General features: G+C 39.9%; 1 protein-coding gene across 4 annotated transcripts in view; it reads right to left on the reverse strand.

The window, feature by feature from the left end:
* Positions 1 to 2,815: 2,815 nt before the first annotated feature.
* Positions 2,816 to 19,712, reverse strand: part of nf2a (neurofibromin 2a (merlin)) — a 28,645-nt gene continuing 11,748 nt past the window's right edge. For 2 of the 4 annotated variants that reach the window (XM_044196578.1, XM_044196576.1), the window contains 12 exons: positions 19,577 to 19,645; positions 19,336 to 19,418; positions 17,001 to 17,076; positions 16,265 to 16,399; positions 15,676 to 15,750; positions 15,347 to 15,460; positions 14,294 to 14,416; positions 13,698 to 13,915; positions 12,114 to 12,219; positions 9,992 to 10,110; positions 9,025 to 9,184; positions 4,682 to 8,622 (listed from right to left, as the gene is read on the reverse strand). In XM_044196578.1, coding sequence (XP_044052513.1) covers positions 8,446 to 8,622; positions 9,025 to 9,184; positions 9,992 to 10,110; positions 12,114 to 12,219; positions 13,698 to 13,915; positions 14,294 to 14,416; positions 15,347 to 15,460; positions 15,676 to 15,750; positions 16,265 to 16,399; positions 17,001 to 17,076; positions 19,336 to 19,418; positions 19,577 to 19,645 — 1,455 coding nt within the window. In that variant the 3' untranslated portion in view covers positions 4,682 to 8,445. The other 2 variants (XM_044196577.1, XM_044196579.1) reach the window with 2 other exon arrangements.

Below are 19,712 nucleotides of genomic sequence, written 5' to 3' on the forward strand. Positions count from 1 at the left end.
AGTTGCTGATGCTCATACTTAGATTTATAAGGCCAGTGTGGTGCTTGACAATGTCAAAGATTGAACATCAAAGGGAAGTTGCAGAGGACACTATCTACATATCTATTCGAGAAGAGGTATTTAAATCCATGCAGGTGAGGTTACAGATAAGGCTCAAAGTAGCTAAATCAAAGTAGTTCAAGAGGTAGAGTTGGCACTCGGGTCGGGGGATATTGTAGGGCAGGTGCAAAAAGAGAAGGAAAGAACAGGATCACACAACCTTTATGGACTCCCTCAGTCAATAGGGAGGCAGGCTGGTCCTGGAGGAAATACATCAGCAGGAGGAAGCAACAAGGTGGGTTACAATTGCTCCTCAGGCAAAACAGTCAGTGGATAAATTGTAAATGTGAAGCTAGAAAGAAACTGTACTAGAGGGAGATTTGTGATAAGGAGCAAACCGGATTAAATTTGTGATGTGTTATGATAGCTATGGTATTAGGACATCTTAGGTTATGTCCATTTAAATATCCTACCCAAATCACCCCAACAAAATGTCTATAGATAAATGAGGTCTCTACTTTTCCTTTATGTTCAGTTCTACAGTTTGTCTAAACATGATAAGCCAGGTAACATAAATTATCTAGCAGCAGAAACTGAGAGCAAATGGTTAGAAATTAATTTGTCATCTAGTGTGAATATATTGTTGCATTTGTGTTAAAAAGAAAAGGACTAAAGGATTTCTGAGCTGGCATATTTTAGGACAGGTATGGGTGGGAAGAGATTAGCACATGGGCGTAGATTTGAGGAAGCAGTTGATAAGCCCACAGGAAATAGCAAGCTCCACCATAGCTGCTGCTGATAAAACACAATGGATAGTTTAGTCCATGGAGCTCACAATGTCATGGGAGGACACAGCAGATGACTCATGTGAAAGGAAATACAAGGTGGTGTAAGAGCTGATGATGGTTGGAAAGTTAGGGGGTGATAAGTGGAAGTTGGTTGCTAAGAGTTTTTTTTAGCAAAGTTGATCTTGACCTTACATTACATAAATTACTACTAATGTCAATTGGAAATGTGTGGGCAGAGCTTCATTAGTAATGGCAAAAATGGAAGCCAATGACTGTGAATGAAGCATAAGTCTTAACATTTCTTTGTAGCATTACAGTTGGCACTGCAGTATAGCAGTATGGTTTGCTGAGGCTGAAAACAGAGGTAAAAGTTGTGCATTACATACACTGTTTCAGCCCCTAAAGATTTAATACAATTTAATTTCTCAACAATAAGATGTTTAAAGCATTGGCTGTGGCTGTGTGGTTTATTTTCTACTGCTGTGCAGGTAGTTTGAAGCCAGCACACTCAGGGCAGTATACCACATATATAAAGGTTCTTTACATAGCATAATATTGTGTTGCCAACTAAAGCAAGTCAGCCCAGAAATGCCAAGTCAGTGACCGATCCAGTGGGTTACTGAACTAGGCATATGAGTTCAGCCAAGGGATGCTAGTGACTAGCCTCTCATTTACTACTGCTGGCCTATTAGTGGCTCAATACAATTGAACTTAAATTTGTGCCTGATTGAATACAGGGGTGGGCGATATGGAGAAAATCTTCTCTAACAGTATATGTTACACAGTTATACAGTATAACATAATATATGTATGATCATATGAATATCATTTGAAAAACTGTTGATAAAATTATAATAATGATGAATGCATGTACCTGCAGAAAAGTAATAAAATGTTTCTATTTCATTGCAAGAAAGATTGACAATTATCATTTATTAGGTGGCTACAATGAAGCCATAGTGCCTTTACTTCCAAGTCATTTGGGTTTAAAGATACCACGTCTGCGCAGTCAAACGTCAAAAAGGAAGAAGATTTTATTGGCTACTGTACTAAGCCAATAAAACTGTTACTGCGTCGTTCTTTTGACGTCTGAATGAAGGCTCACCCTGGATTATGACACAAGGGTTTTTCCTTCCTATTGTGTGTGCTTGTTATTTATTCAACCCCCTGGCAGGTGCTGTGCAGTCCCCATCTACTCCCCTCACCCTGCAGTAAACTGAGAACCTTTTCCAATCTGCTGCGAGACGAGTGTGTTTGTGTGTATACCGGTGTGTTTGCAGGTGTGACGTCAACTGTGATCCCTTGAGAATGGATAAATGACAAAAGATGTGATTCTTCCCATCTCATCTCCTCCTCACTCTCCCCTGTTTCAAAGGACAGTGTTGAGGGGGAGGCAGAAATGAAGGAGAATCTGTGTGGCTGTCGGTTTGCCTGATGCCCCCGCAGACCCTCCAACCCTGTCCCTCTGAGCCCCGGGCCCCTAGGGAGCCTTGGCTCCTGAAGACGCCTCTCTGTCACAACACTGACAAGCCAAGGGTGGCCATTCTCCAGCTGAGTCCGTCAGAGGTGATAGAGCTGTGGCGAAGCCTCCTGACCTCAGCACCACTCACTCAGTCAGAGAGCTGTCAGTCTCAGGGACCCGACACCATGTGAAAGAACTCCCATTAAAGGGTCGGTGTGATGACGAACAACACGTGCCGGCACAAAAAACGAGTGCACGGGTGCATGCAACACACGCCGCTCGCCCACGCACCCGTAAGCACACACAAAAACACCATGTCACTCAAGCAAACACAGTGTTTGATTTGACACAAGATGGAGGGTGCTTACGTAACACTTGATTCTTGAAAGGTGTAATTGGATGTCTGTTTGGGTCGGGTGGAAGAGGCTCTTGGCACTGGCAATATCAAAGCTGACATTCATCAAAGTCTGCCAAAATAACTAACACAACGTTATTTCTGGATGAAAAAAAAAAAACATACAGAAAATCAGACCTGATATTCATTTATTTTACATGAAAAACATAGATATCTGTTCAAATGTTTCTGTGAAAATGTATATCTAGTAATAAAAGTACTGTAACTTCACCCAAAGTTTCATTTTAAATACTGCTTACTATCTTCGTCAAATCCAGACAGGAAGGGGAAAAAATGATTTTCTTCACACTATAATTCCCAAAAATAAATTGCTTTCAGAGGGAAAGGGCACATTAATTCAAAAAGACACATTAATTCAAAATAGATGCAAATTCATGTTTCGAAAAAGTGGTTGTCTTCACACACACCCAAAATAAAAAAGGGAAAGATGATAAATGTGACACAAGCTCTCTTCTAAGAATCACAGTTCCTTCATCCAGTTCGAATTCTAAGAACTGAAAACGATCGTCACTTCACTTTCGAGAGCAGAGCATAGTGCACTCGGTGCCTTACGTAAGGACACCCTAATCAAGTGTTCAACTGCTAGAGGCAGCCAGAGATATGTAACATGACTTCTCTGTGCATACAAGATGTAAACTCAGGTCCTGAGGCCTCATGTACAACACTTTGTCTACATCCATCATAAAAAGTTGCATAAAGGCACAAACATGGGCACAAATTCTGATATTTAAAAAACACTGCTCACACAACACAACCAATAAAAATTCAATGTTATAAATCACAGAAGTGAATTTTTTTTGTTTTGTGTTGAGCTTTATATCCACCACAGTCCATCAACTCCCACTATTAGAATAGCTAATAGTGGGAGCTGTTAAATGGCTGCTTAAATATATTATGGCAAAGAAATACCACATTTTTGCTGCTTGAACATTCAATCTATTTAACTATCCATTGAAACAAGAAAACTAAGGCAGCATGAAGTCATTAAGTAAGAAAAGAATATATTTAATTTGGAGGGATTTGTTAGCATTATAAATCAAATGTTCAGTGTTAAAGTAGAAGGCAGTCTAGGACAATGCAGTATTTTGCTGCCCATAACTACTAATTATCAAATATTTGGGTCAGGGTAAGGGCAACATATCAGCCATAAAATCAATTCATTAGCTTGTTCAACTTTATGCCTTAGTGGTTTATTTCTATTTGAATTTCAAAACACTTCAAATAATGTAGGTCGCCCCTTTTGGACATGATAAACTCCACAAATACTGTCTCATTAGAGCCACAGTGGAACCGGAGCAGTCTTTTTGCATTGTTTACCTTTGTTCTTTGACATTAATGAAACCCACACCCAAGTTCACTTTAAAATATTCAAGGAGAATGTGCTGTATTTCACATACTCTTAGTGTAAACACACAACTCATTTTTTTATGGATCCCAGATTTAGTGCAGGAACACTATGCACGTATCCTTGTTGTGCGTACACATGAGGCCCCTGGAGTTGGTGCAGATCAAGGCAGTGGTCTTTTTTTTTTGGTCCGTAGTGTTTCATAGCTGTTTCCCAGGAAGTGGAGCATAAGGCCTTGAAGTGTGGCCAATCACTTAAACTGACCAGGAATGTAGAAGCATGAGGTTCTTGGCAGTTATGCATCCCCACCTTTACAGGTATGTAGTTTAGAGTTCCTCAAAGAAGGCCACCCTGGACTTGGTGCTCTGTAGTGTTAGCTGTGGAGGAGATAACAGACCCAATAAGGAATTTTTTTTTTTTAATCTGTGATGGAAGTAAAGAAGCACAGAATATACTGCAGTAGAGCGAGCAAGCAAGCAAAATAAATAACCAAATGGAAATTCTCATTCGAGACTGAAATCATCACCTACCCTTTCCCTCAGCCTTTCTGCCAGATCCAATCCTTCTGTGTATTTCCAATGCAAGCACCATGACCACCAAGTTTGCACAAGACCCTTAATTTCTGACTGAGACACCAGAAAAACGTAGCCCATGTGTTAATGGTCATCAAGCTTGCAGGATGAAAGAAGATTGCCCAAACTTTTAGAATTCAGTTTGGGTGCACATGTGTGAAACCCCCTGCACCCTAGACGGGTCTCTGTAGTTCTGGGGAGCTGGTTGCGCTTCAAGCCTTATTAAAATCATGGAAGCAGTGTGTGTCATTAATTTTGTGTATTACACATTCAGCAATATGCTACATTGTGGAAAATAATGGACCAAACATTTTTTGTCTGTTCCATGTCCATGGTATTGTGGTTAGAACAGTTTTGGTTGTGTCAAATTAGAGATTTCTTTATTCTTTCTTTTTTTTTCCCCCTCTGTGCTTTTCTAACCGCTTGGAAGTGGGCGGGGCTCAGCTGGAAAAAGGTGATGCCAAATACATCGTAAACTTTGATTGCTAATTATTTAGTCATGAATATTTAATGTTAAAGATAAATACTTTAGATTTCAGGGGCTTTAAAAAAAAGTATTATAATAAAAATCCCATTTCTGTGCTTCATTGTTTCATGTGAGAATTATACATTAATCAGTCAGGCTGATTGTTGGCATTTGTAAACTCTGAAGCATCACTGGAGTTCTTTCAGTTTATTTTCAAATTAGTCCCACCTAAATTGCACTTGCTACCAATGTTAACCTGCACAAAATAATAACAACACTATACAATAATATACAAAATCCATGATTTAACTAAAGTTAGGTTAGCTGCACTTCTAATGAAGACGTACACACACATGCATGTTTAATCCAGGCATGCCTCTGATGAACAGAGTAAAATTAAAAAGGCACTAGGAACCACAGCACATTCCAGCAAAACACGTGATTTGAATTGTTTCCCTTGACTAATCAAAAGACTAAGTGCTCATAAGGAGAGGATAATTGGAGAGTCTGTATACTTTTGTGTTTACTGAAAACATACCCCCAAGGTTATTCTGTTTTTAATGACTCTCTGATGGTATGTGAAGGCATGCAGCGTTATTGATACATCTTACACAGAAGAAAAAATCGGGCACGATCAGTTTACAACTGGCCCTGATGGACAAAGAAATATGTAGGTCTTCCAAACTCTCTAGTACTGCAGAGACAATTGAACAGACAGGGAGGGCAGGATGAGTAGAAGATCAATGCCAGTCAGACAGAGCACTATTAATTGTTGTTCTCTCCAGGTTTAAATGAGCTGGTGATGGATTAATCCAGGCCACTGTCTTTGCTTTAACCCCTTCAGTACAGCTAACCATTAGTGCATCTAATACAGCATAAGTGAGCACTACTTCAAATTGGCTGGACAAACTTTTTCCTCTCTCTAACATCTGTAGGGTGAAGGGAATTTAAGCAGCTGCCAAAGTAAATATTAGACCAGGGATGAAGGAGGACAGCTGGGGAAATCCAGGTTATTTCTGGGGAATGTGTAGATGGAGGGACTTAAACAAATCCAAACAGATAATGTGTGGGAGACAGATGGATTTGCAGCATGATGTTTACAGATCACCTTCCATTGTCCCTGCTGACAGGCAGCCTGAACTACTCTTGTGAGTGTGAAAGCCCGAGTGTGTGTTTATCGATGACTCTGCGGCATTGTACTCCACACTGCCCACAGTCTCCAAGCTGGGAAGAGCAAGAACTCTTTATTCAATGTCCCAGGTATTAATGTTGACAATGGCACAACAGCAAGCTATTTCCAGACAAGAAATCCTTCTGTATGTTGTTTCAATATGCAGGAGAGCGAAATGAGAGTAACCCTGATGGTTGACCTCCTTTGTGTGCCACTTCACACAGTCTGGGTGGACTGCCATATATAAAAAAAACATTTCCTCTTAGTGAAACTTCAGAATCACTGCAGCTCTTGTGTTGTGATTCAGTTGTTGAGAATGAGCTCTCCTGGCAGCCCCGGTGCCAACAGAGCAGAACTTGTGGCCTCGTAGAAGTGCAAAGGCGCTGGGCCGTGTTAAGGGGCCATTCATTAATCATCCAGTGGGGAGAGGGAGTCTGGACGGAGAAAACTCCGCCCGGGGGTGCAGCTGGTCCTGATGCCTCTGGCTGAGACATCTGTGCTTCATTCCACATTCCCTCTGCTCTTCTTTTCCCACCGTCTCCCCCCTCATCTTGTCCCTCTCTGGTCGCCAACTTCATAGTGCATTCTTAGCACTTCTCCGTGACTCAGCCGCCCCTCACACTCCACATCCTTTGAACATTTTTGGTAAACCTCAGCCTCCCGTAAACTTCTCGCCTCTTTTGGCAGAGCTGACTTAGTTTCCTCACTCTCTTCCCTTCTCTCTGCAATGCCATGTGCCCCCGCCCCTTCCCTCACTAACAAGATGAATGCTGACCGCCTCTGGTTCAATTAAACCAACACTTTTAACTTAGCTCCTTATCCCCCTGCATACCCGAGGTGCCCCCATCAATCAGAATGACTAATTACCAAGCAAAAATCAATTAGTGCTCCCTTAACAAGTGTATTTTACACTGGGAAACAAGAAGGGAGGAGGGGTGGCCTTTTTTTGTTATACAATATGCTGAGAACATAACTCAAATTTTCATTTGATACTTTTATTGAAATTAGAGAGATACTGGATTGGGAAGATAAAGCAGAATTAGTCTAATCTGCCAGTTCATCATAGGACAGTTCCATTGCCTCTGACCAATCAATTCAGGAATATTTCTCAAGCTGAACGAGTCTGTCACTTCAGTGTCTGTCATTTCATATCATCGCCAAGCCAAGGAACTTGGGTAAGATGAAATAGCTATTCTTACTGATAGAGTCGACGTAAGATACATACAAAACCACAGATTTCCCTCTCAGTTGATCTGTGTGATTTTTTTCCCAATATGCTTAAGACTAGTAATCATTGTGCACTTTTAGAGGTCATTATAGAAAATGAATGGCTTCCCCCAGCGGGCTCCATCAAGGAAGAAACTTGAGGCTGATAAATGAACCCTGGGCCACGTGGAGAGCATTGCTATTAAGTGATGCTCTGAGAATAAATACCATAAATCATAAAATAAAATGATGGTTAGGCACAGGCGTTGTATGAGGGAGGACTATCAAATGTTTGACAGACAGTTATCCTTGGAAGATGATGTAAGATAAGACAACATTTACACTTCACAACTTCATGTGTCTCCAGCTGATTGGACAGCTGTTGAATAGCCCTGTTCAATTTATCTCATGCATGTTCACGAGGAACTGATCAACAGGTGGCGGTAATACGCCAAGATATGCGGCAATGTGCCAGCAAAGGCAGGGAAGAAGAAGACTGCTAGCAAGTAAACATGGATGTAAACGATTCCGAATTTAAAATACTTGAAAGCTCGGCTTTGCAAATGCATTCAACACATTTGTTAGAGCTCAAGGATACACAATTCATTTTGGTAAGTCACAATGAATATAATCCTAACTTTTGTTTGTTTACAAGAAAACTCCACGAAGAACCTTTAAATTCGGCTGGCTGTTTTTTTTCTTAACCTCAATTCCTGAGTTAGTGTCATTCTTCAGAATCTGGTATTATTTGGTTTGGTAATAAAGAGATATGAGTACATGACCCTGTAAATTAAACAGCTTCAGTAATAGTTTTGCCTTTAATCAGGAGGGGTTGAGGCAGGTTGGAAGAAGCATTACTGTAGCTGCTAACACAAGTGATCCTTGCTTGCTTTTTGACTGTTCCTCTTGCTAACTTCACTCTCAGTGCAAACATCAGCTTCTTATATGAGTAGTTTAAAGTTTGCATATTTGCAGCATATTTTATGATATCGTTGCATGTTTTAAAGACTGCAAATAAAATTTCAAGCTTTCAGGTAGCGTTATACACTGTGGTCCCGGCATTTCTTTCAGTGTGGTAATGTTGTGGATGGCTTGAAGTAGGTTTGTGTTCAGGGAATGCAGCGAGCTAAAAGGAGAGGGGCGGGTCACACACAAACGCTAGATGCACAAGAGTGCAGAGAGAGAGATAAAGAGTTAGTTGGAAAGATCATTTTTGACAGCTGCATCAATTTTTTTTTTTGCACATTTCAGCAGAATTTGGGTCAGATCTGTGGTTGTGTACTGTTGTGTACTGATACATGTCATATCGGAAAACAATATGAAGTGCTTAATCTTTAAACACGGATTTGTCAAATCACCTTAAGGGTTAGATGTAATTAGATTAGTATACAAGGTGCTAAAACAACTACAAATGTTTGACTGTGTGTGCACAAGTGTGAACAGTTGAGGCATGAATGGGGAGAATTGTGCATGTACAGTGTATTTTGGAGGAACCTATTTTTGTGAACACATTTGAGTATTTTATGTGTCCACCATGCAAGCAGCAGAGCTGATAGCTACCTTTTTAAAGTTGCTGTGCTTGCTGGTCCCCTGCTCGGTGTTCTGGTTGTGAATGATGTCCAGAGGAGTTTCCCTCTCTTTCAGCTTCAGACTTTCAATCTCCGTCTTCAGCTCATTCAGCTGCTCCTGCAGGTGCTTGCTCTTCTCCATGTACTCGACCCTAAACATGAATCAAATTGCAGATTGGGAGACAGTTTAGTAGATTTCCCTTTCAGCACTTCATTCTGGTCTGAAACCAAATTATGAGAAATGTACAATTTAGAATCAATGTACTGAAAAGTCCAAATTATAAAATGCCATGTAGTGTAAATTACCGATTACATGGAGTGATGGGTTGGTTAATGTCCTAGGTTTTGTAATTCCAGAGAACTTGAGCTGTATACAATTAACTATAATAGTAAGTTGCAAAAGATAGATTAGATTTCAACTTTCTCGTAGTGCCACAATTTTATTAATATTAAATCTTTATGTAGCTCTCACTTCCATCGCAGTCTTTCTTCAAGTCTTATGAACAGTTACCCACCAATCCTGGACGTGTAGTCTTTCTGTTCACTTGCTTTTATTTTAAAACAGCCAGGGTCATACTTGTTTAAATGTAGTTTTTCCTTTCTGCAATCACTGACACCAAGAGCTAGAGAAATGCTTGAATGCTGGCAGTGACATCGGTGACAGCTAATGATGAGGGTCAATTGCTTACCTGAACTCCTGAATCAAAATGTGCGTATTAAAAAGTGACAATGTTCCTCAATGTACAATCCTGCAAGTTCGATCTTTCTCAAACACGTTTGAGTGCACTTAAAATGACTAAAATAGATATTTATCCCTTAATAAATCGCTTCTGCTGATTTACAATTAAATCACGAACCACTGCAATCAAGCTAAACCGCAGAACCAGAAAGTGTAAAATGCAAACTCGCTGAGGCCCAAAATATCATGCAGCATCTGCAGAGTAAGGCCGGCCACTCACTTCTCCTTCTCGATCTCCATGGAGAGGCGTTTCATATCAGTATCTTTAAAGTCAAAGCTGAGGTTCTCCCTGCTGAAGCTCAGGTCGGGAGGCATGCTGTCAGGTGGCAGTCCGGGGGACTAGGAGGGGAGATGGAAAGAGAGATTAGAGGAAAGTAAGCGATGTAGACAAATTGACAGGGAAAAAAGCAGGAAATAGGGCAGAATAAAGAAGAAGTGGTAGTGATAGAGAAAGAAAAAAAACAGGAAATGCTATGAAGAGTAAAATAAATATACAAAGGAGGGGGGATAGAATAAAGTTGAAGGTGACAGTGTATATATAGGGGGAGAGGAGGAATGCATGGAAGACGTGCAAGTAGGACACAATGTAGATTAAAAAGGTAAAAAATGATCACCACTTCGATGGTCACGGACCATGAACACACAAATATATGCTTTTAGAACCTGACCAAATGTCTGAAATGCATTGGCCACATGCCACCTCAGGTGTTGGCTGAATAAGAAGTGGACCTAATACACAATATAAATGTAAATCCATTGGTTGGCATGTGAATCCAAACTACATGGTGGATACATTCAACATAAATACAGTCTGGGCGAGCACAAAGGGTAATTTGACCACGGGCAATGGAAATGGGAACGGAAAATATTGTGTACTTGTGTGAGTGTGTGTGTGTATACTTTTCACTCATGAACTGATAAGTGTGTAGTGGAGTTCCAGTGGGAGCATGTCTTTTGTATGTATGTGCTGTATGTGCACCAGTGTGTGTGTGCGTGTGTTACAAGCGAGTAGTTCTTTGTCCATGGCCAGTATCTCAATATGTATCTGTGTGTGTGTGTGTCTGTGTGTGGGCGTGTGTGTGCATGTGTGTACGTGTGTTAGCAGACGAATGTGTGGGTTTTTAGCATGTTGGAAGCTTTTGCGTAGGCTGCCGTATGTGCTGCCTGTTCTTATGCAAATATCTCCTGTTTAGTGTGGCTGTGAAGGGTCTATAGTTGCATGTGTGTGTGTGTGTGTGTGCTATTAGTAGTTAAGCTAAAACTATATGGTCATGATAATTTCAACACCAACAGTTGCAGCTTGATACTCCCAATAGGGACGGACACAGTATTTTTCTGTGGGATGCTACTGCATGTACAGTCGTACTCTATCTGGGAGTGTGTCTGTGTATAACATGTGTATTATGCATATTTGTTTTATGCAAGGCTGTGTTAAGGCTGTAACTTGTTTACATTATTGATTAATCTTTTGATTTACTTTCAATGAATCCATTTATCTTTGTCTTCAAAATATTACAGAAGTAAGAAATACCCATCATAATTTCCCAGAGCCCAAAATGACATCTTGAAATTGCTCACTTTGTCTGACCAATATAAAATTCAATTCAATTCTTATTGTTGGTCATATTTATTAGAATTTTTGGGGATATTTAAAACATGCAGCCATGTAAATTACTTGACATTTGCAGTTATGTTTATAAATGTGTAGAGCTGCAACAGTTAATCAATTAGTGGATTGAAAGAAAATCAATTGGCAACAATTCTGATAATCGATTGACTGTTCAAGTTATTTTTCAAGCAAAAAGGCCAAACATTTAACGGTTCCAGGTTTTCAAATGTGAGAATTCACTGCTTGTCTTGGTTTTACATAATAGTTAATTGAATATTTTGGGGTTTCAGACTGTTGGTTGAGAAAAGAAGACATTTAAAGACATCAACTTGTGCTCTAGGATATCAGCATTTTTCCCTGTTTTCTGATTTTTTTTTTATTAGACCAATCGATTAATTGATAATGAAAATAATTGTTAGTTGCAGCCCTATTAATATGCACTGTCCCTATTCAATAAGCGAATAAATAAGCAGCTCGGTACAGTTGAGGAGCTAAAATCAGCAAATATTTGATTATTTTCTTAATAAATGATTTAAACGATGAATCAATTAGCAGAATTTCCATTGATTTATTTCCTGCCATAGATGAATCGAGTAATAGTTTTAGGATACTTGTTTGTTCTTGGGTTGTACAATATGAACTTATGTGCGCCTACCTGTGTGTTTTAAGTATATGTGAGTACAAACACTTGTGTGGTATAAGTATGTATGTGTGTGTGTTCCAGGTCTGTTACCATATACAAAGCCCTGCTGGTAATCTCCAGCAGCTTGTGCTTTGCCCTGCGCTCAGACTCCCTGGCTTCCTGCAGGTCCTGTTTCAGCTGCTCAGCCTCCTTGGCCCTGAGGGACCAACAGACAGACAGATGCAGTTAATACTTTAATTCACCTCCCAGTCCTTTGAAGGAAACAGAATGATCTAAATTCAATCCAAAATTATCTTACATAATCGGTACATCGGTACTCGACGAGCCAGGAATATCACTTTGTTATTACCTAGGTGAGCAATGTATCACCCCAGCAGACAGTCATTTCTGACTCCATTATTCCACCATCGAGTTTGCACACAGAGATGTAAGTGATTACATTTCTTTTGATTGTGTTCCTGAACACTCCTTCCTCATTGATGTGGGGGAGCTATGTGCCTCAAGGGTTTGAGTGGACATAGTCATTTACATGTTGAGTGCCACGGGTTTAAATTTCTCTGGTGCAGAAAGTGCTCATCCAGAAATTGCAGTTACAGGCAAGTGGTTAATGGTGCCCATTTGAAATGATTGCCTAATAAATCGTCAAGTAGAGGCTGTGAAGTGATATTCTTTATATCTATGTATATTGTTTTATTATGAAAATGACTTAAGTTCTTTGCTATAATGGATTGGCATCTATCAAGCTTCACCGAGTGCTGATCAAGGCTCACTCATCAAGTTCCCTTCTACTTATCCATCTGACCCCCAAATAAATAAAAAGGTCAACAGCAGATATAAGTATTTGATTTGAACCACTCTAGGATGTATAAAAAAAGAAAATCACAAAATTGCTTTTTAAGGCACAGATAAAACACAGATCAAAAAGTCAGTTTCAGCACCGTAGAGCTTCAATGTGTAGTAAAAGAGACTGTTTTATAGGGCGCCCACCGTCAATCGATACTACTGCGAACAATTAACTAGCACAAATTAACTGCTGTACCTAAGACCTAGGAGGAGGGCTGCTGAACAGAAGCTTTCTCCCTTTTTCCTTCTGTGTGCTGCAGTGTGGCTGTAACCGCTTCATTACCTGCTTCTCAGTGCAAGAACAAAGCCTTTCAAATTAAATGATTTTAAACAAGTCAGAAGTTCTTATTCTTTGATCGAGCAATGCTGCATTACTTAGCTCTATACTATAGAGCATATTGACTGACTTCTGTGCTGCTGAGCAAAGTGCAGCGGCATGTTTGTGCACCCTGACATTAAACAGTATAGTAACTCAAAAACATTTGGGAGGCTCATGAGTTGAGGAGGTTATTTAGGAAATGTGTTTTGATACTCCTGTAAGACAGCTTCCTCAGTTCAAGTTCATTACAAAGGGGAAAATTTTTTTTGGAAAGTAAGTACGATGTGGGAATAAGTTATTTAAGGATCTAAAAAAGTATGCATGTCGTGCATGTGAGAGTGTGTGTGTGAGAGACAGATACAAAGAGAGAGAATTTGGGTATGAGTAAGACAGTGTTGACAGAGAGAAAGCCACATAGCGGCCAAAGCTGGATCAAAATCCCATTCACTGCAGCATAGATGGCTGTACACTCTACATTCATCCACGCAGTCCTTCCTTCCTCCTCTCCCCACCTCCTTTCTGAGTCCTCGGCCATCTTGAGGGCCAGCATCTCTGCCTCCAGCATCTTCTGCTCCATGAGCCGCCGCTCCTCCTGGCCACGGATGGCAGTCACTTTGATGCGCTGCATCTCTGTCTCAGCCTCAGCAGCTTTCTGGGCCAGCAGCTTGGCCTCCTCCTCCGCGATCTGAGCCTTTTCAGCCAGCAGGTCCGCCGTCTGCTCCGAACGCAGCTGGAGAGGAGCGGGAAGAGGAGGAGGAAGGGCAAGAACGGGGGGAAAAGAAAAGTTGAAAATGGGAGAGGAGATGGGGATATGGACCAAAGAAAGAGAGATTAAAATATGTACAGAGAAGAAAGAAGGGGGAAGAGCAGTGTAGAGGGAGGGATGTGCATGCATACAGAAGGAGCGAGGGCAATTGATGGAGGGGAAAGAGGCCACAGTGAGAAACTTTAAAGGGGAAGAATGAGTAAATTACATGAAAAAGAGGAAACACTGGGAGATGAAGTGAAGATGGTGTGAGAGGAACTAAATTTGACAAAATATTTTGGTGTTGATATGACATAGCCAACCAAATGTTTGATTTTGGGTTAAGCTAACCAAGAATCTTACCAGTGCCTCGTTGGACATGTGAGCCTCATCCTGCAGCTGAATCAGCCTCCTTTCCAGCTTGTCCCTGGCTCTCTCTGCCTCCTCCCGCAGCTGCTTCTCCCTTTGCAGACGCTGCCTCTCTACCTGAACGACACAGACAGGTGGAGTGTGGACAAAGAAGAGAGGATGTGGCGGGAAATATTGACAAAGAAAGTAAGAAACAAACAAAAAATGGAATATGAAAGAAAATACAATGGACAAAACGCAACTTGGATTCGACAGAAGAAAATCATGAAGCTGGTGCACCTGATGGACACATCAACAGCATCATACAAGGGAGGGGAAAAAATCAAAGCTCTGTTTTGTTGTAAATAAAAACATTTTTAAAAGTTACTTTTATGTACTAACAAAGCAGTGTCCTTGAATTTGTGGGTACTTGCATTCCCTCCCTTGTATGACTTGGAACACAGATGTGAACAATTACAGTCAACAAATTAAAGACATATACTGTGTGAAATAACATGTGAGTGGCTGGACAGAATGCATTTTGTGTCACTAAGCGTGTTTCCATCCACCAGAAATTCGATAAAAAGTCCAAATTTCACAAAAAAGTTTTTACGCTAGGCTGGTGTGGAACAGTTGGTGTATCGATAAAAAGAAAATGTGACTAAGTTCAATGGGAGCACACTTAAATGATCAATCGACACACAATAAATTACGACGTACATGGAGCATGTCACTTAAGCGTCCGCTCCACTGAAGAGACGAAAAACGGCGGCAGATGAAAACATCAGATCCGCATGGACCGATGAGGACACTGTAACCTTCCTCAAATGAATACATGAAACAAACATAAATGTCTCCAGCAATAGTTTAATGGCACCTGACTGGAGAATTAGCACCAGCAACTGTTTATCTCAATGTGTCCAACTCCTAATATTCGCATAAAAGTAATTATTTTCTTTTGCCGATTTTCTGGAAATTTGGTACTAAATACAACTACATTTGGATGGAAACTTGGCTGTTGACAAGTTCAACCCCATCTCCTCTTCTTTGTTTCTCCATTATCAGTACCTGTTTTCTGGCCCTCTCTTCTCTGGCCTGAGCCTTCATCTGCTGTACTTCAAGCGAGTCCACCCGCCGGCGGCGGATAAACAGGTCATGGTTCCCTATACACAGCTGGAGGATCTGCACAAGAGAAGCAAAACCAAGAATGGGTGCTATTTACAATGATATGTCAAAATGGTAAACTCTAATTTACCTGCCACTTCCAGTATTTTTCTTCATCTTCATTATGAGAAACAAACCAAAATGATGGTTTCCAGACTGCTAAAGTGGCTGGTGGAAAAGCAATATTTACTAGCCACAGACAAAACAACTTCTACCATTTCAGCTGAACTCACCAACTTGTTGACTCTTAGCCGCGAAGAGTTGAACTTGAAAACATTGGTTTTCTTGTCCAGAGGTTTGATGGTAAACTAAACATTGAGGAAACAAGAATACCAGATTTTTGATCAAGCCACAAAAGAAAAATCCTGGGCAATATCTTTGAAATCAATATCACACACACACACACACACACACACACATACATATATATATATATATATATATATATATATATATATATATATATATATATATATATATATATACACACACATATATATATATGTGTATATATATATACACACACACACACACATATATATATATATGTGTGTATATATATATACACACACACACACACGTATATATATATATATATATATATATATATATATATATATATATATATATATATATATATATATGAGATGATAGTATAACACACGATATGATTCCCCTCAAAATCAATATATCAATAATCAAACTATGATACTAAATTATCACCTATATATAACTCTATATTCAAGTCTGAACTGTCTTAATTACAATACAAGTACTGTCCCATCAATATTTATCACGAAGTACAACAGCAGAGTCTCCCACCTCCTTGTCACTGTAGGAGATGTTGCGGATCTCATTCCAAGGGAAGGAGCACTTGGGTGTCAGCCTGTTGTCCGGCTCGTAGATGTGCAGACCCAGGGCGTCCACTCCCAGAAGAAGATCTGTTCCCTTTTTATTCTAAACCACATCAGCAGAGTAAACAAAGCTTTTTTCCTACCTGCCTGTTAAGGGAAACTAGCGAGCAGTTGTGCGACCACCCTTCCAGCCAACATTCATTTGTTTGAAGAAGGTGGAATTGTGGTGGCTTTGCTAGCCAAAACTATTTGTTAGAGCTGAGCTGAACAATGCCAGTTGCGAGGTGTATATGCAGTCTGGGGTTGAAAAGTAATGTTACAGTGAATTATTTAATCTGAGGTTGACTTGTTGATTTTATTTTAAAATGACTCAGCCTTTTAGAGAACACACTGATCAAGGCCAGAGCCACCTCAAGTCAATTTCTGTTTGTTAAGAGTTGTTACATGTTTATTTTCGTTATGACTCACCTGGAAAAGATCCAGTGCCAAATAGCAGCCATTTATGTACCACCAAAAAACCCCAACATGCGTTTCAAAATGTTCAATAGTCAAATAATAGATTCAACTAAGGGACAATTTAGAACAGAAGAGTCAGACTGCTATTCCCCCACTTCATTTCATAACACCACGGTGAAATTGACACGCCTCCTAATCTCTCATATTGGCATACTTTGTAAAGATATAGCAAAGCGGCATTGGCTCACCCTTATTAAAAAGTAATTGACGCCATACATGTCCAGGTCCTGAGCTATTTTTAAATACTCCATCTCAGCTTCATCCCTGGTTCAAAGACAGACAGAGAGAAAAAGAGATTGAGAGGGATCCAAGGGAATGGAGAAGAGAGGGAGGGAAGGGTGGGAGGAGAGGAGGTGCAGTGGAGAGAAAAAGGAGATCAGACCTTGTTTCCTCTGCTTTTGTGTGTAGCATCTGTCATGTTGTGTGATCTATAAAAACTCTGCCACATAGCTCTTGTGAGGGTGAAAACATAAGCACAATCCTGACACAAAACACAACTATAATTCGCTAACAGGATTTAGAGGTTATGCTTGATGGAAAAGAAGACTTATTCTGATGCCTCCATGACTCTAAATACTGTGATAGAGAAAACAAATGCATCAAACTCTTTTCTTCCTCTCTTTCTGCAGCTTGGTTGGCAGATCTGTTGTGAGTTTATGGTCAACTCAGCAAAAAAGAACATTAGCATACTTTGATGGTTGAGGAAAAATCAGGGCATGCTTCCGCCTAAACCTTTAATAACTTGCTGTTTGATATGGGTGGTTGGGAAATTGATGATTTAAGCTTCATCAAAGTTTAAACAGGCATGAGAGCATTATGCCAAGTAAACAAATCTTAACTAGGTTGGACACTGAGTACATTCTGACTTTAGAGTGGGTCAGAGGAAATTTAAATGGTAATACTTGATTAATGCTGTGGTAAAGCATTAGAGTTGCACTCTGCACACGGCAAGTCCGTCAGTTACTTTGATGTTGTGTTGACATCAGTTTTGTAAAACCTATTTCTTATTAAGTTTGAAAAGAAAAAGAATGTGAAATAAGATGAAAGATGAAATAAGCCTTTAACTGTATGGGGCTGGATATTAAATCTTAACACTATTTGGTCAGAGTATAGAAAACCCTCACGTACCAAAACCCAGCACCAAATGTCTGGTCAGACTCATCATTTTGTTTGTCTTTGATGAGATGATGTGAATCCCAATTTTGACAGTTTTATTCACACAGAGTTCTTATACGGCTGCATGTGTTTAACAATTAATATTTGAGAACTATAGCTTTTTGTTCAATAAAAAAAAGAGGTTTTGTGGAAACGACTAAGAGTCTACAGCCACACTGGTGGCTCTGTGAGTCTGTAGTTAGGCACACTGGTGCTTTGAGGTAAATGCTAACATGCTGACAATGACATGTTAGCATGTTGATGTTAAGAAGGTTTAAAGTTTACCATATTCACTGTCTTAGTTTAGCATGTTAGTATGCTGGACACATTTGACCTGACTGACACTAGGTGAAAACTTAAGGGATCACCAAAAGTACTACAATTGATTTGTGGGGGGACATGAATGTACGTACTAAATGTCATGGAAATTCATCCAAAAGTTGTAGATATATTTTAGTGGACTGACAGACATTGCCAAAAGAACATGTTTGTATTTCTCAAAGCAAAGTATCTGAAAAACAGGAAAAAATATTGTTTTGGAATTGTTACCAAAACTCGGGTAGTGTATCGACACCAGTATGAAAATGTTTTAATGATACCCAGCCCTTGTGTCATCAGAAGGCCAGTGACCTCTCTCCTGTTCCCCCACTACTCTGCATCACTTACTAAACAATTAAAATGCTAAAGCTATAAGGACCACCAACTCCCCTCTCTCTGCTGGGGTTGAAAGGGTTATTGATCAGCACCAGTGACTCAATTATTACTTTCCAAGTGCTGACTGCTGGTTGGCTGGCTTTTAGAACTCACTTTCCAGCTCAGAACTCCACACCCACGGGAGCTTTAAGACACTCCACATCCCTCACACTTACTCCATATCCATTTTCAACTTAGTTCAGCTTAGTGGTAGAGCAAAGTGCAACAACAGAACAACTGATTTTCATTCTGGTCATTTTAGATTTATGAAAGCAATATACATAATTTCTATAGTCCTTTTCACTATGATATATTTGTTCCTCACTAAATTATTCTCTTTTGAAAAATAGCGACATGAATTGTTTCTCTAGTGAAAATACATGTAATTACACTTAATTGATTAGTTATAAGATGTGGTAAGCTGTGCCATTTGGTGTTGGTGCAACACCAGATGTTAAAAAAGTCCACACTGTGGATTCGTTTAAAAAAAAAACTTCTGCACAGAAACAACCTTTTGACTCTTTTTGCATCTCACTGCCAAAAATGGACTTCAGTTTTGCATAAAACATTTCTTGTGGAACTAAGTTTTAAGTACATCCTATGTGAACTTAAAAGTGAAATTTGCTGATGAATGTGGAACTTCACAGTGGTACAGTTCAGTGCAGCAGTTTTTACCTCGTCCTTCCCCTGTGCTCTGCATAACAAGCTGTGATCCTCTCCTCCCACATTTCTGCAGTCATCTGGTACAAGTTAATCACCTGAAATGGAGAGAGACAGATATAAATATCCATGAATGCATGCAGAAAATACAGTACATACTGGCATGCCACATAATGCAGGTATAGGCCCAGATAATAAGACAAATATGTAAACATCTTCACTCATGAATGTCAATAAGTAAACAGCTGTCACTCACCCTCTTTGGCAGCAGTTCCTCCTCAGCCAAGAAGCCAGGTTTGTGAATGTTGGGGTCATAGTATCCGTACTGTAAAATAGAGCAAATGTGCCAAAAGGATTAAAGTCACTCCAAACTAATGGCCTCTATCCACCTT

Source organism: Siniperca chuatsi, linkage group LG5 (genome assembly GCF_020085105.1).
Source record: "Siniperca chuatsi isolate FFG_IHB_CAS linkage group LG5, ASM2008510v1, whole genome shotgun sequence".
Lineage (NCBI taxonomy): Eukaryota > Metazoa > Chordata > Actinopteri > Centrarchiformes > Sinipercidae > Siniperca > Siniperca chuatsi.